Genomic DNA, 15,891 nt, shown 5'->3' with positions numbered 1-15,891 from the left:
AAGCATTTAATATAGATTATCTTGCTTCTAACAACAGCCCTGGGAGGGAATAATGTTATTAATTGTTGTTTCCCATTTTAAAAATGGGGAAAGTGAGGCTCAGGAATGCAGCTAGTAAGCGGGGGATCTGGTATTTGACCCTCCGCCAGCCTCTCTGCTCTGAAGCCGGTGAACTTCACCATTCCCTTATCCTGCTTCTCATTTTCATCCCTGTGTGTATCCTCACCTCTTCACCTCTTTATTGAATCTTTTCAGTGTGTCCCTTTTTGTTCCCTTCTTTGGACCCGTTTATAGTTTTCTCCTTTTTACCTTCTTCCTAACTTTTGTTTTCTTTTCCTTCATTGTTAAATTTTAATAAGGTAATCTCACAAAATTTGACCCGTATTGTTTCAGTAAGCTTATCTCTCAGGAAATTGTTGATTGGAAAAAACCCCACAAAAATAAATTTAAAAGGATGACATCTTTTCAACGGTGGGAATAACCTCTTCCTCTAATTTGTAAAACACGTTCAGTGCTTTTGTATCTCAAAAATTTTGGAGGAGAATTGCATAGGAGTTTGATTTATGGTGTTGTATATACCATTAACGTTCAATATGCATAATTACAAACTTTTAAAATCTCTAGTTAAACACTTGAGCATATTGTCTTTAACATTTAGAAAAAAAGAGTTATACTAGATATCTAAATCTTATATTTGAATCAGTTAACAGGGTACTTTCTCCCCTATGTAATTTCTACATTTTGTTTAATTTTTGAAAAACTTATAGATATGGGCATGTTGGAAAGAGAAAATAGGATAGTAGTTTCAGAAAGTGTATTTTGATATTTTATTCATGCAAGTCTTTTTCAGCCTTGGTGATATAACAACCATAGCTAAAAAGGGCTTCCATTGTCTCTTTTGTGAATATAGACTCTATGTGTTAGCACCTACAAACATAGGTTCCCTACCTGCCACACAAGAGGGGCCAAATAAAAACTGGAACGCCAGGCTTATGGCAAGGAGAGGGGTTTTTATTTCGGGTGGTATCAGCTAGGAGATGAGAGTGAGCCCTCAAATTTGTCGTGTTTCGTCTTGTCTCCCCGAAAGGGAGGCCAGGGGTTTTAAACATTTGTGAGGAATGTGGCTGCTTGTTGGTGTGGGGGTGGCGGGGGGAGGGGGGGGGAGGGAGGAGGGGGGAGGACGGGAGTCAGTGGGCTTGCTCGTTGGAGCTTTCCCAGTAGCCTGACTTTGGCCTTGGGACGCTGCTTCCAGGGGAGGAGGATGATAAGGGAATTTGCAGGTAGGTGACCTTGGCTCTTTGTCTCCATGGTGGATAGTGGATTCTGCAGCCAGGGAGTCAGGGAGTAAGCAGGGAATGAGTGCTTTGGTTTTAACCCCGCATATACTGAGTTTAATGTAGGGGAACTGATACCAGGGACAGCATCATATGTAGAACGATATAGTGCTGGTTATCTAGAAAAGCATACTCAAGTTTTTGTTTTGAAGACAAACCAAATCATTTGATGCATCCTCTAACCTGTATACGTTTGTTGCTCTAAATACAGGACTACAGAAGAATATTACCTGGGGATTCATTTTTGTTTACGTCTGTGTGTGTTATCTGTGCACATGCACAAATGTACAGAGAACATTTTGGAGGGATACACTTAACTGCAACAGTGCTTGCCTCCAAGGAATATCCTTTGGGTTGGAGGCGTTGGGAACAAGGGAGCCTTCCCACTTTTACTCCATGTATTTCTGTGTTGTTTGAATTCTTTTTAATAAGCATAGGTGACTTTTGCAAAAATAAAAAGATCAATCAATAAAAACAGCATTAGTTATAGTAAATCTGTCTTATATTCCAGTTCCACAGCCTCCAAGACTAGAACCTCAGGAACCAAATTCTGCCACTAGCACGACGATTGCAGTTTATTGGAGCATGAATAAGGAAGACGTTGTTGACTCATTCCAGGTTTACTGCGTGGAGGAGCCACAGGATGACCAAGAAGTAGACGGTAGGATTGCTAACACAAACACAGGAGCCTGTGTACATTCCTGCATCTTAATGTGAAGTCTTTAAACGTTCACCTATTATAACTTTTTCCACAAAGCACTGATGGCCACTTACAAAAACAACAACAACAAACCAACCGCCATATAATGAAATAACACAGAAGCAAAATTTGCATATCAGGATCACAAAACACAAAAATGCATAAATATCATCATAGTGGTCGACATGAATATTGTAATCGAGATTCAAATTTAATAGCTTTGAGCTCTCAGGATAACAGGAGCAATTAAGTGATTCTCATTTTCCAGAAGGAGGTAACATACCAGAGTTTCAGGGACAGCAAAGTTTCAGTTAGTACTGAAATCTAAAAGACAAGTGTAGTGTGTGCTTCTTTGTAGAGAAGAAATGAGCTGTATGTAGGACAGTGTCTTCTACCACAATTTTAGTGCAAATGCAGTATTGGGTGTCATTGTTGGCATTTTCTCAATCCACCTTTGATAAAAGCTACAAACAAGCTATAAAGGTTAATTCAGAGTTCACACTTCTCAAGGCGTGGGCCTAGGTACGGTGTAGACTTCTGGTGTCCCAAACTAATGTGCAGATAGAGGTGAAAGTGCAGAGTGGAGTGACTGGATGGCACGTCTTAGAGTTGAGCCTCTGTAAATATCTCTCTGTTGAGTAGGACTTCTTTTAGGACCCAGGAGCCAGGCACGCTGAGGTCGTGATCCCTGATGCTTCAGGGTTGGGAGTGCTGGCATTCCGTGTTGCTTGCTGAAGACAGAACCATCTATTTTGGAAACTAGCTCAGCACGCAGCAGGATAGACATGCCACAGGAGCCCAATTTGTAATAAGAAATACTGTATTTCACTGTTAGTGATATTTAAATCTTTCGAGATGTCATGTGATACTTATTTGAATTTTTAAGAAGTAAAAAAAGCAACCATGGGCATAGTGTAAAGTTAGCCAGGTTTGTCCATAGGAAATCCTGTTTTACTGGGGACCTATTACCGTATACCTGTCACAACACTTCACGCCACACTGCATCTCCCTGTATGTCCAGTTATATCAGGGAGCTTCCTGGCTCTCAAGACGCCTCTTAACAACTATTTGTTGCCTGGAATACTTTTTTTAAGTGCTTTACCTTCCCCACTACCCCCCAAACACTTACTTGTCCTGTGTCTCATTCTCCAACGCCTCTGCTGATGCCAGTTAGCTAATCCGATGATCTATACTGTGCCACCATGCTACATGTAATGGGTCTCCAGTCACGTATGTTACGAGTGTTGTTAGAAGGAGTACCGGGGTATCAGGACGTAGCCTCAAAGGCTGATTCCATTGAAAACTGCAGTCACACTTTCTAGGCTATGGGGGAACGTTTTTCAGTGTATAAGTCCTTATGACGTTATTTAAACCAAACTATCTGTCCAGCAAGTATAGCTCACTGGGAAAGAGAGATGCAGTTGAAGGAAGCTGCTGAGTTGAAGAGCTCCTAAATTTTCTTTAAAAGGAAACAATCTGGGTTTCTTAACTGGAGGGGTTTTGAAGATGTGTCATTCAAGACCAATGAGGGAGGAGAACTGAAATGACCAGAGGTTAATTTAAAAAACAAAATCATTCTTTTCAAAGGATGGAAAATTTCAGTAAGAGTAATCAGATTAGCCCAAAGGGGCAGGTGATCAGAATGGTATTGAGTACTATTTACTACTAAAATGCTGAAAGTAAGATAACTGAAGAACTTTAAAGAAATGTTTTGACTGAACAAAGTTACTTCTTAGAATAGTTTATGACCTATCGAAGTTATTTAAGTATTTCTATAACTTGAAGAAAGCTCTAGTTGAAAGAATTCTGGAATTCATGAGAAGGAACCAGGACTTGAAACTTCGAATCTGAAAACCATACTGAATACTAAAATGGTTTACCAATCTGTAAAGATGCTTTATAACATCATAAGCTTAGAAAACATAGAGTTGCCCTTATTTTATTACATACTTTCCTGAAATATTGGCATTGCTTCTTAAGAATTTTCTTGAGAGTGTATTACTGAGATTTAAGTTAACATAAACTCTGTGCAATTTTAGTATTTGCTATGGAAATAAGTTACTTTACCTGTGGTGCAGGAAGCTCAGAATCTTACTAATATGCTGTTGTTTTCTGATAAGTGTTCACAAGTAGTACCATGTCACTCCAAATATCTCTTTTCAGATGTTATTGCTTTGTTATGTATTCTAAAGTGCTAGCACTCACATAATGATATCTATACGTTTATCAGTTTGGGTTTTCCACTGAAAAAAGTCATAGACCAATTTTTCCAATAACTGTAACTTTCATTTAACTTTGGAAGACACCCTAGAGTTTGTGACTGTGTTTATTCTAGAGTTGGTCGAAGAATACAGAGTGACAGTGAAAGAAAGCTACTGTGTTTTTGAAGATCTGGAACCCGACCGGTGCTACCAAGTGTGGGTAATGGCTGTGAACTTTACCGGATGTAGCCTGCCCAGTGAAAGGGCAATTTTTAGAACAGGTAAGGAGATGTCACAGGGGTGTTACAAGGCAATACTCAATTCTTCACAGACTACAAGGTCAACCAGTAAGCATTTATTAAACACCTGTTGCATGCTGGGTGTTGTACAGTGCTGTGTATACAAGGATGAATAAGACTAGGTTCCTATTCTCAAGATGCTCATAGTCAAGTAGGGAAGATAGACAACAAAAGATCATACACAATTTGTGGTAAGGGCCATGATCCAGTTATGCACAGGTTATTATGAGAACACTCCAGAGGGTACCCGAAACAGTCTGGGGAAGGGGCAGGACCAGGATCAGCTTCCTAGAACTGATGCCTGAGCTACATCCTTGAGAGGATCAGTAGGAAGTCATGTGTTAAAGGAGTGTATTCCTTTTGAAGAAGACATATGAGCAGAGGCATCAAGGTGAGAAACAATATGGAGTGTGCAGAACAAGAGAAGAAGTTTGGTATTATTTCTTTGACTTAAAAACAAGGAGAGTAAAGACATGAGGTGAGAAAGGCTAGTGCGTAGACTCACATTTGCTGGGGTCAGAAGCCCAGTCTTCATCATCTGGGTGCTGGGAGCCCCCGCGTTTTCAGCAGCAGTAGTCAGCTGGGAGTGCATCCGTGATGGGATCTTTCCACAGGGCGCTGACGCAGGGGTAGCACAAGCTGAGTTTGCGTTGCCTTTTAGATCATTGCAACTACCTCAGGGGAAGCAATGACTTACTCCTGCCTTTTTATCCTTTCTTCTTGCCTTTTAAAGCGAATATTCACTAAGCACCTACTGGAGGCAAGATCATGGCTAACTTTTATGTAAAGGGAGGGGCACAAGAATCTTTATTTTTGTTTGCTTGTTTTTGTTATATGTATACATATAAAGAAACTCTGGTAGGATTTACAGGAAGCTAATATGAGAAGCTATCTGACTGGGGATGGATGAAAACTGGGCAATTTGGAAGGCAGGGTGGGAGTGAGACTTTTTACAATATAAATTTTTATACCTTTTGGGTTTTCAACCCAGAATGTATTTTTAAATCAAAAATTATATAAAATCATGCCCAGGCATTCTTCCCAGGGTACCAGGGAAGCAGAGCTGGTGTCGATTGTTCCACAGTTGACGTGGTTCTCTCTCTGCAGCACCCTCCACCCCTGTGATCTGTGCTGAGGACTGTACCGTGTGTTGGAACACGGCCACCATCCGATGGCGGCCTGCCAACCCGGAGGCCACAGAGACCTACACTCTGGAGTACTGCAGACAGCATTCCCCAGAGGGCGAGGGCCTCAGGTAAAGATCACCCTCCACGAGGAGACCCCTTTTCTCCATGGGGAGACCCAGGGGTGCCAGGAAGCTGGCTCAGGGCCATAAGCTAACCTCTGAGCTTCTGCTCAGAGGGAGAAGGGCTTCCCAAAAACCTGCTGAGCTAATTAAGCTGTTGTCTCTATTTGTAACTCCATCACTATTCGTCAATGAACTCCAAGTTTGTAATAAAACACATGCTACAAGGCAGAATAATAACTCCCTTGTAAGAAAAATGTATGTGAATTTTAATAACGTAGAACATTCTTTGAGTATATTTAACTTGAGTGATTAGACAGGATTTATGCATATTTTATGAACTTTTTAGTAGTTATATCAGAATAGGTACCACCTAACTCAGGAAACTAATACTGCGTTTGTATATAGTGTAAATCTGAGTGTTTCCATGGTATATCAGTAATATAAAGGAGCTAATTACATATGTATCATCGCAGAGACATACTCACCTCACCAAGAGCATGAAGAATCTAAAGAGGTTTTTCCAGGAAAAAAAGAAATATGAAGCTCTCCCACTAAAATTATTAAGCTAAAATTTATCAATAAAGGGGTATTTGGTAAACGTTAATTCATTTACTGAGGTGCTGTTATCTTAACCTCTAAGCCATGGCAATAAGGCAACTTCATGTTTCATGATGAATACTAGGATCGCTATTGTTAATATTTACATTTTGATAGAGACATTTTTACCTTTTTTTAACCAAGTTCACTGAGATAAACTATTTTGGTAGGATAAGGAACTTAGAAATAACGGTATGAAATTAGAAAGCTTTTTAATAAACTGTATTGTTTAAGCTCTTGATTATCTTCATGATCAATCAATAACTGTTTATTTAGTTATGATGGGAGGTTTCATATGACTGAGCAATAATTATAGTTTCTTTCAAGTATGTGAAGACAGACTTCACAAAATAATGATCAAAGGATGCATTAAAGTGAAGTGGGCTGTGTATGGGTGGGATGTAGGCATTTCAGCAGAAGTGAGAACACAGTAACTCTACAAGACACAACATCTCCATTAATGTGCTGACTGCTAAAAGGCAGCCTTCAATAATCAGCAAATAGTGGAGAGGTGAACTCTGGCCAGGGTTGGGGGAAGGGAGGGAGGAAAGGAGGGAGAGAGACAGAGAGATTATAACTGATTTTTTTGGTCATTTACTGTGTGCTGGTGACTGTCCTGAGTGCTTTATACACATTGCCTTATTTAATGCTAACAAGAACTCGAAGAAAACAGACGCTTTGAGAGGCTACTTGGCTAGTGAGTAGCAATCAGGGTTCAAATCCTATTTTGTTAGATTTCAAAGTCCAAGCTGCTAACCCCTATTTAATGTCACTTAAGGGAGTCCTGGACCTTCTCTACAAACACCTATATCAGGAGTGCCCAAGTCCCTAGGCAGTCTCTCCCACCATTCTCCACCATCAGTGAAGAAAACCTAGCTCTTTCTGAGGCAATATCAGGCTGTTAAGGAGCACTCTGAAATGACTCATCCTTGTTACGGCATCGCTTCCCAGCTGGCATTTGCATAAATAATATCAGCACAGTTGGATTCTTAAATCAGCAGAAATCTGGAAACCCTGAGACCTAGTAGCCATCTCACTGAGGGAACTGTGATATCATCTCATAAATGTGGCTGCAGGGAGAAAGGAAAGGGGTGATGGGAGGGGAACTGGTGTTTACCGAGGACATTCAACATGCCAGGACCTGTGCTAACTCTCATTTAACCCTCTCAACAACCTAGGAGGGAGGTAATGATCTCCATTAAATGAGACTCAGAGAGGTTAAATAATTTGACCAAGATATTAACGGAGTGAACCAAGATATGACGGAGTGAAAGTTTGGAGTCAGGACTCAAATATCGATCTGCCTTATTCTTTCCACTAATTCTAGAACTTGTGTCATTACACGGACTGAGTCAGCATACCTCAACAGCCTGACAACTGGGAGTTACTGTGTATCTTTCATTTCCTTTGTCACATGAAAAACATAGATATATAAAGAGAATGCAGTACCATTCAGAACCCTTTGGTTAATGCTTTTCCTTTCCCTGATCATCCTGGGCCCTCAAAACTGAAAAAAAAAAAAAAAAGAAAGTCTATTTGATATAAAAAATGAACAATGCATTCCAAACAAATCCTCTATCAAAACCAAATAAAGCAATGACAGTTCCATTTGTAGCAGAAAAAATGGCCATCCACTAATTTCATTAAGACAAACGTCTAGCTTATTAAAACATAAGACTTGTCATTAGTTTATTCTATTTGAGACTTTGCTAGTGGGTTCATTTTTATTTTTCTTGTTAAAGGAGAGCATCTGGGAGGCTGGATAAGCAGAAGTTTATAGGAGTTATGGCATAATAAAAGGCTCCTTTGTTATGGAATGGACAGAGTCCAGCAAGTTTAGAAATGAAGGGAAATTCCACATGCAGAGCCTTGTTGATAGTTTGGTGCTGTGTTGGAGATGGAGCTTTTCCCAATTAGGTGCTAAAAGACCCCTCAGTGCCAGAAGGTAGAATGGTATGTCCAATCCACAGCCCAGGGAAGACTCTCCAGTCTCTGGATCCCTGCTGAGTCTGACAACAGATAATTTTTTGAAGCAAGCAAAATTCTGTTGGCCACAAATCACTACCCTGTCCGTTTGCTCAGTCTGTTGCTGATGAACCACGTCAGAGTCATCCTTCATCGGCGCAAGAAGCCTCAAGGCCTTTACCCCAGGTTGGCATGAACAGACTGTGAAATAATTCATCCTTAATCGCAGAGGCCCAGGGCTGCAGAACTCATTTGTATCTCTTTTGGTTCTCCAATTTAAGAGTTCAGGAGGGAAGGAAATTTCTGCTCTTCTGGAGTGGCCATGTGTCCTAGGGCTTTTGACCATCTGGTTCTTACGACCAGCTTTAAAACGTTCCTTACAGTGCCTGATGGTTCACAACTCTATAAAACATTAACTATTTAACTGTAATCTATATTGCTCAAGCTCCAAGATGTCAGCTGTAGACAGATAGTAGAATTGATAAACAAAGAACCTCAAAACTTGATCACCTCTACCCAACAAATGCAAACAATCCCACTTTTCCATTTTATTAGAACCACATTCTTCACTTTGGTTCTTTGCACAGGAGTGCATAATTAGGGTTATTTTGTGTGTTGGAAAGAAGAGCAAGGCAAGGCCTGTCTGATCCCACTCACTTCTCGGCTCCATGAGGGGATCATTATGTGAAGCAGCAGCCTGAGTGCCTGGGACAGTGTCTGGCAAATTGTAGCTACTCAATAAATATGTGTTACCTGAACGTGTAAATATCAACTAGCATTGAACACAGAATACTGACACCAACAAGAAAAGTTAGGCCAGCTTTGAGGATAATCACTTATTCAAAATTGGAAAAGAAATAAACTGGGCCAACAAAGTAAAGAAGAATGGTGAATGAGTTAATTTCAGTGCTTGGATACTTAACTAGGAGAAAGGACTAGTGTAATCTGTGGGCTGGAAACATTTTCATGGGTCACTCATAGGGAAGGACACTTATAATCGTCTTTATCCATTGGTTACATAACACTTACATAGGTTCTAGGTTCTATACAAAAACCCTATGCTAAACCAGATCCAAAAATTGATCCAGAGGCCACTGCAGGGGAGTAAGGGGGATCAAAGATTGCTTCTGTTTGATGTGGCTCCATTTGACTGGGTGAGGATGGGAACCTTATCTGTAAAGCGCTGTTTAATGAATGAATGAGTGGATGAATGGCAGGATTAGCCAATCTCCTTTAGCCCTTGCCAATTCCAAGTCATCTAACTGGCTGGAATCTCTGGCAAAGGAGAGAGGGAGAACTAAAAAGAACTAAGAACTAAATGAGTTCACATCCCTTTCTCACCCCCGATCCCTGAAAAGACAGACAGCCTTAAAAGCTCTGGTCTGAAGTAGGAGGAGAAGTTGAAAGGAAGTGAAATAAAGGGAGAAAGGGATGAGTAATATGAGCACACGCACACACACAGGGAGGGCATTGATTACCCTTTAGACTGGGGAGCCTAATTTTGGTTGCCAGAACAGAAACACATCCATCTTCAGACCTGCATTCATTCTCCCAGTATGATGGCCTCTAGATAGTCCAATGTAAGACCAGAGGTGTGGGTTGAACTCTTACAGTGGGTCTTTGAGTGGAATGAGCCTACTGTGACCCCAAATTCCATGACGCAGTGTCTGAAATACATAGCTGAGAAATTGCCTCCATTCCATAATCCTCATAGAAATCACATTTGCATATTTTGGTGTGTGGGCACCGTGGCTGAGTCCCAGAAGTCGGCCCCTATTGGGTTTGGGGGTGGGCGGGAGTGACAATCCCCGGCTTGTGTGCGGGGGCTGAGGGAGCTCCTACTCACCCTTTCCTGTTTTTCTTTGAATGCTCTCCTCAGGTTGGGTGGGCTCAAAACACTTTCAAAAATTTTCCACCGCTCTGCTGTTTCCTCAGCTGTTCTGTCTCTCCTGTGTGGAGAAAAGTCAGTAGAACTGTGGGTGGAGGAGGGAAAACTGAGAGAAATATAGTACAGGGATTAGCTGTGTGGGCTGTGCAGAGAGAAGCTGTGTACTGAATGACAAATCTGTGAGACTCAATACACCATGAAAGTCGTTGGTAGTGGACTTCCTGCTCCCCAGCCCTGGCCAAGGCTGTGAGCCGGGAGACCCTTCCTCAGGACCCCAGCCACCCTCCCCAGGAGCATCCCCAGGCTAGGATGGGGCCTGGACCTGTGAGCCCACGTTCCTCCTGCTTCCAGCTTTTGGAGCTACACATGGTGGGCAGGAACAGAACTGTCTGTCACAGTTGGATATTCCAGCTGTGGACACCTGCCCTTCCGTCTGTATAATAAGGACAGATGAGGGTGAGTTTCCTGAGGAACTTAGAGCTCGAGCAGGAGATGAAGAATGCCTGCATTTCTTTCTTTTTAAAAACTTTTTACTAAGCTTTCGGCTGTGTCGGTGATGACTGACCAATGATCGATGGAAGTGATTTGACCTTCTCCACAACCTCTGGGTAAAACAGCAGTCATTCCTGCCACATGCTTGCTTCACAGGGTGACAGGATGGCCACAGACACGACTGGGCCAAAATTCATTGAGTAAGAGCTAATAGCCAGTCTTTATATGGCATTGTTTTCCTGACCCAGGTTGTAGTGTCCCTCTGCAGAAAACCCTTGGGAGAGTGAATTATAAGATGATTTTTCCCCCTCAGAATTCTCAGCTTTTCCTAAATGAAATCTTTCTTCTCAAATGAGTCTGATTTAACTTTGATCATTTAAAATCGTATACACCTCCTGGTTGTATAGTAAAACTTCAGTCAATGGAAACCCAATCTGTTCCTTCACTTCTAGCTTATGTTCTGTCAATTTCCAGAAGTATTCAAGTTGCTCACAATAAAAGACTAGACATAACAGAACCGTTAAAAGCAGCCCTGTGAGAAGAAAAGCCAGGTAACGCAGGGGTGAGGAGATGGTGTCAGAAAGCACAGGTTACAACAGTGCCTGAATGGAACAGAAATTTAAATCTGAACTTCCTGGCATCTGAGGTGAAAACAGGAGAGAGGGGGAGATAGCAAGAGGGAGAAGGAAAGAGATTATGTAACTCATCTTTTTTTCAAAAAGGAAGCACAACATTTCCCTAAGAAAGACAATTATATTTCTTGACATTCAGCTCTAAGATGAGTCTTTCATGTAGATCTTTATATAAGGGCTATTGAACAAGATAATAGTGATTGTCTCTAAGAGCAGTTTTACAAAAGATGCAAAAACATTCCCTATGTAACCTTTTTTTAAACTAGATCAGGAAGCATAATGTGAAGTCACTGTCTGTGCAGGCAATTCTGTGGGGACCTCAACTAATTGTGCACAGGTGTGCCCCGGGAGTGATAAAGGGGAGCTCAGAGAATCCAGAAGCATGATGTTACTGGGTTCCTGAGATTCTTTGTCTGAAATATATAATGGTATCACTCAGCCTTTGGGGGGTGACTATAGAAGAAACAAAAACCCAGGACCTTTCTGCCAGAATCCTTTGGCTCACTTTGATTTTGTGAGGGATTCTAATTACGGGGAAGCCTGAGACCCATGGTCGGCAGCATTCAGCACCTCCTGTTCTGTTTCTATGCTATTACAAACTAATAGCGATGTTTAGTTAACACTGAATCTCAATATGCTCATTTAGCAAAAAAAAAAAAAAAAAATCCTGTTTTAAATTTTTTATTTACCAAGTTTTTTAAAAAATGAAAATCAACATGTAAAGAATTTTCTTCTTTATCCTGATTTAACCAAAATTTTTCATCCTAAACAAAAAGTTCCATATTTACACTTAGTTAAGGTGTTATAACTGGCTTCCAAAAGCTAGAGCTATTTAGTTAATTGTTCTTGTATCTAATGTTGCTTATGTTCTCAAGGATTTTTCTTCTTTTTCCTGTTTCTCCCTCCCACCCCTTCTCACCCCACACTATCTTATGATTACGTTTCCCAAACCTAACAGATCTTAAAAAGCAACTGGGATGCTCTTTCAGTTTAAATTCACAGGCCCCTCTTAGATTCCAGGTCAGAAGATCTAACGTGCCCAGGCAGGTTTGGGAAACGTGACTTCATTAGCTGCTTTCCCGAGGGCCCAGCAGTGTGCTCTGTTCATAGTTCACATTAAGTGGTGTTGGCTGACGGGCTGAATGTTGGTGCTGCCAAGAGGAATGCCAGTAAGGCCCACTGTGTTTTTAAAAAGCAGTTCATACTTAGCCATCTGTTGTGCATGGCACTGACACACCAGCCGTAGGCTGCTTCCAGGAGTCATGGCACTGGATCCCTCCATATTGTTTGTACACATGCCGCCCCCTCCTCCGAGGAGAAAACATGCCTCGATCCGGTACTAGGCATGGCAGAGCAGAGTGCAGCTGCTCCTCCCGGTTACCAGCCCCTCGGTTTACTTCAAGCACGTGTACACTCCTACCTTCCATCCCACACGAATGGTTGAATTATCAAGTTCCTAAAGAAGCTCCTTTATAGAGTACAAGCGAATGTGCATTCTGTAAACACATTCAACCAACTCCTGAGCCTGTAATATAGCTCTAAAAGGAAATTATTTATTGACTGGGAATAGATAATATGGACATATGGTACAAATTCAAAAGATATAAAAGAGAATACAGTAAAAATTGTCTCCTTTCTACCTATACTTCACCTACTCAATTCTGCTTCCAGAGGCAATTCCTGTTACCTGACTCATATTTATCCTTTCGGATAACCTGGGCATATACAGGCATCCATATTTTTTCAACAGATGGTAGCATATTCTCTATATTTCTACCGCCTTGCTTTTCTTGTTTAAAAATATTTTTGGTGAGTATCCCATATCAATACATATGGAATGGCCTCAATTTTAAAAACAATACTATTGTATTCTGTTTTAAGAATAGAATTAAACTTATTTGACCAGTTGAGAGGCATTTAAGTTGTTTCCATTCCCTTGCCATCACAAACAATACTGCAGAAAAAACCTTGTGCGTGTATCATTTCACACACATGCAAGTATATCTGTAGGATAAAGTCCTAGAAGCAGAATGGCTGGCTAAAAGATATGTACATTTTGAATTTTGATAGATATTACCAAACCATCTCCATAAAGGCTGTAGCTGTTTCCACCCCGGCCTGCAGCATATAAGAGTGCTTGGTTCCTCATACCTTTGCCCATACACGGTGTGATAAAACTTTTGATCTTTGACAATTTTATAGGTAGAAAATGGGATCTTATTATGCTTTAATTATGCATCTCTCTCACTAGTTTGAGTATCTTTTCATATATTTTGGAGCCATGTACCTTTCTATGAAGTGTTCATTTCCTTTACCCATTTTTTCCTGTTGGATTGTAGTATTTTTTTCTTATTGACTTGTAAAAGCTCTTTGTTTTTTAGAAAACATTAACCCTCATCTATGGTATGAGTTGCAAATATTTTTTGATATTTTTGTCATGTATAATTTTTAATGTTAATGTTAATTTAACACTACTTTCAGTAGAAAGTGCAAGGTAGGGAATCCAACTTTATTTTTTTAGTGTGGCTATCCAGCCTTCCCAACAAGAAAAACCCATCATTTTCTGTTCTGATTTGAAATGGTTCCATTGTTACATACTTATGAACCTATGTGTTTAGTTTTATTCCTGACCTTTATAATCTGTTCCATTGATCCATCTATTTATGACCCAGTACCATGCTGTTTTTATTATTATAGCTTTATAATTTAAAGTTCACGGTAGACTAGGTTGCTCTTGATGCTTTCTTTTTTGCTATTTGCTCATTTATTTTTTATATGCTTTTTAGAAGCAGATTGTGTAGTCTCCTCCACTCCCCTGCCCCTGATTATTTAGTATTTTTAGAGATTGTGTTAAATTGGTGGATTAACTTAGGAAGAACTGAGGTTTTTATTATGTTGCATTTTTCTATCCAAGAACTGATATGCCTTTCCTTTACTCAAGTCTTCTGTGTTTTCCCTCAGTACTATCTTTAAAAATGTTCTTCATATAAACCTTACACATTTTCATTATGTTTGCTACTATTCCAGATAAGATCTTTCTTTCACTTTATCTTCTGTCTGGTTGTTGTGTGTCTATGAAGACTTTGGAATCTTATGTTAGGTCTTCATCCAGCCGTCTTACTGAATTCTCTTATTACATAAGAGATTCTCAGCTGACTCTCTTGGGTTTTCTAGATAAGCAGTCCTATCATCTGCAAATGCTCATAATTTTACCTCCCACCTCCCAATTTTTTTTTAACCTCATGTCTGTCTCTCTGACTTAATGGGAATGCTTGTAGTATGGTCTCATTAAGCATTAGGCCTCCAGTGGTTTTTACTTTCTAAAGATCCTTTTCAATTCCCATGTAAAATGATTCTTGCCCCATTGTCCACGGTTACGTGTGGCAATCTTTTCAATCATTTCCCGTAAAAAGTAAAGAATGAAAGGGCTCAAGCTAGAATAGCTTTTGTTTTATTGGGCAGACATCAGCCTCCTGGTGGCTTCCGCTCGTTTGTCCTCTGAAACGACAGAAGAGGAGACCAATCTGCTGCACATGGCAGCCCTTCAGCCTTCTGAGGAGACAGTGGGTCTCCTTTACCTCGTTTCCCTCTGCTTTACAGCACTGGAGTTTAACAAACGCCCTTTGTCCTACCAATGGAGAGGTGCGTAGGTTGAGAGTCCTTTGAAGACCAGCTGCGAGCAGAGCTCTGTGAGCAGACTCCACGGTGTGCTTATTCCCCATCAGCAATCAGCTAATTTGCTGATGCATCAGGGTTTCCAGACACTTCCTTGCCCTCACATTCCTGGAAACTATACATATAAAGCCATCCCTTTCCACTGTCCTATGGCACTTGTAGGGAGAATCCCACACTTATGATCCAAAGTGAGACCATTTGAGTCATATTTCTTACTGTCTTTTGAATTTTCTGGTTGGCTCTAGACTTCTCACATAGTCAGATCAGTCATATTATTGATAAAGCTAAAATCCCTTCTTACCTAAGCACCAGCAACATGCTACGGTTCCATTTGCTGTCTAATCACTTACTTCAGTTTGGAAGTTCTGTGAATTTGAATTCTCCCGCAAACTCTTCAAAACTCATAAGTCATGTGGATTCAGTTGCAATTATGACAAGTTTTTTATTTTGAAATAAAAAAATAATCTATGGAAGGGTGGCAACTCTTCGGGTTTCAAATTCCAAAATTTTTGAAGTTTTCCTTTGGCTAGAAAGCAGGGACAGCTGACATGAAGACTTTTGTGACATTTAAGTGAGGTCAGACAGGATAAATAGACATGGAAATGAACCGTTTGTATCTGAGCTTTTTTGCTTTGTTCTTGGTGCTTGAGCATAAGCCAGAAACTTACAAACAATAAAACACAACCACATTTTGTATTCCTTTCGCTTTCTTGTCTGGTGCCCTATTTCACAGATGCAGTGAGGGCCTGGTGCACATTCCTCAAGTCTGTGTGTCCTATTTGTGCACTAAAAGCAGGATCTGCTCCCATATTTTGGCTTCGGTACCATGTAAACCTTTATTCTTTAAATGAGTGATGAG

At 40.6% G+C, this 15,891-nt stretch overlaps 1 protein-coding gene across 1 annotated transcript in view; it reads left to right on the top strand.

Annotated features, from left to right (window-relative positions):
- The window catches only part of CMYA5 (cardiomyopathy associated 5), an 84,481-nt gene that overhangs the window by 57,919 nt on the left and 10,671 nt on the right, over positions 1 to 15,891 (top strand). The window contains exons 7-9 of the mRNA XM_070571540.1: positions 1,846 to 1,995; positions 4,370 to 4,516; positions 5,642 to 5,789. Of these exons, the coding sequence (XP_070427641.1) occupies positions 1,846 to 1,995; positions 4,370 to 4,516; positions 5,642 to 5,789 (445 nt within the window). The remainder of the gene's footprint in view (positions 1 to 1,845; positions 1,996 to 4,369; positions 4,517 to 5,641; positions 5,790 to 15,891) is intronic.

This window comes from Equus przewalskii, chromosome 13 (genome assembly GCF_037783145.1).
Source record: "Equus przewalskii isolate Varuska chromosome 13, EquPr2, whole genome shotgun sequence".
In the NCBI taxonomy this organism is placed as follows: Eukaryota; Metazoa; Chordata; class Mammalia; order Perissodactyla; family Equidae; genus Equus; species Equus przewalskii.
Note: the sequence above shows the minus strand (reverse complement) of the source record. Positions and strands in the feature narration are given on the sequence as shown.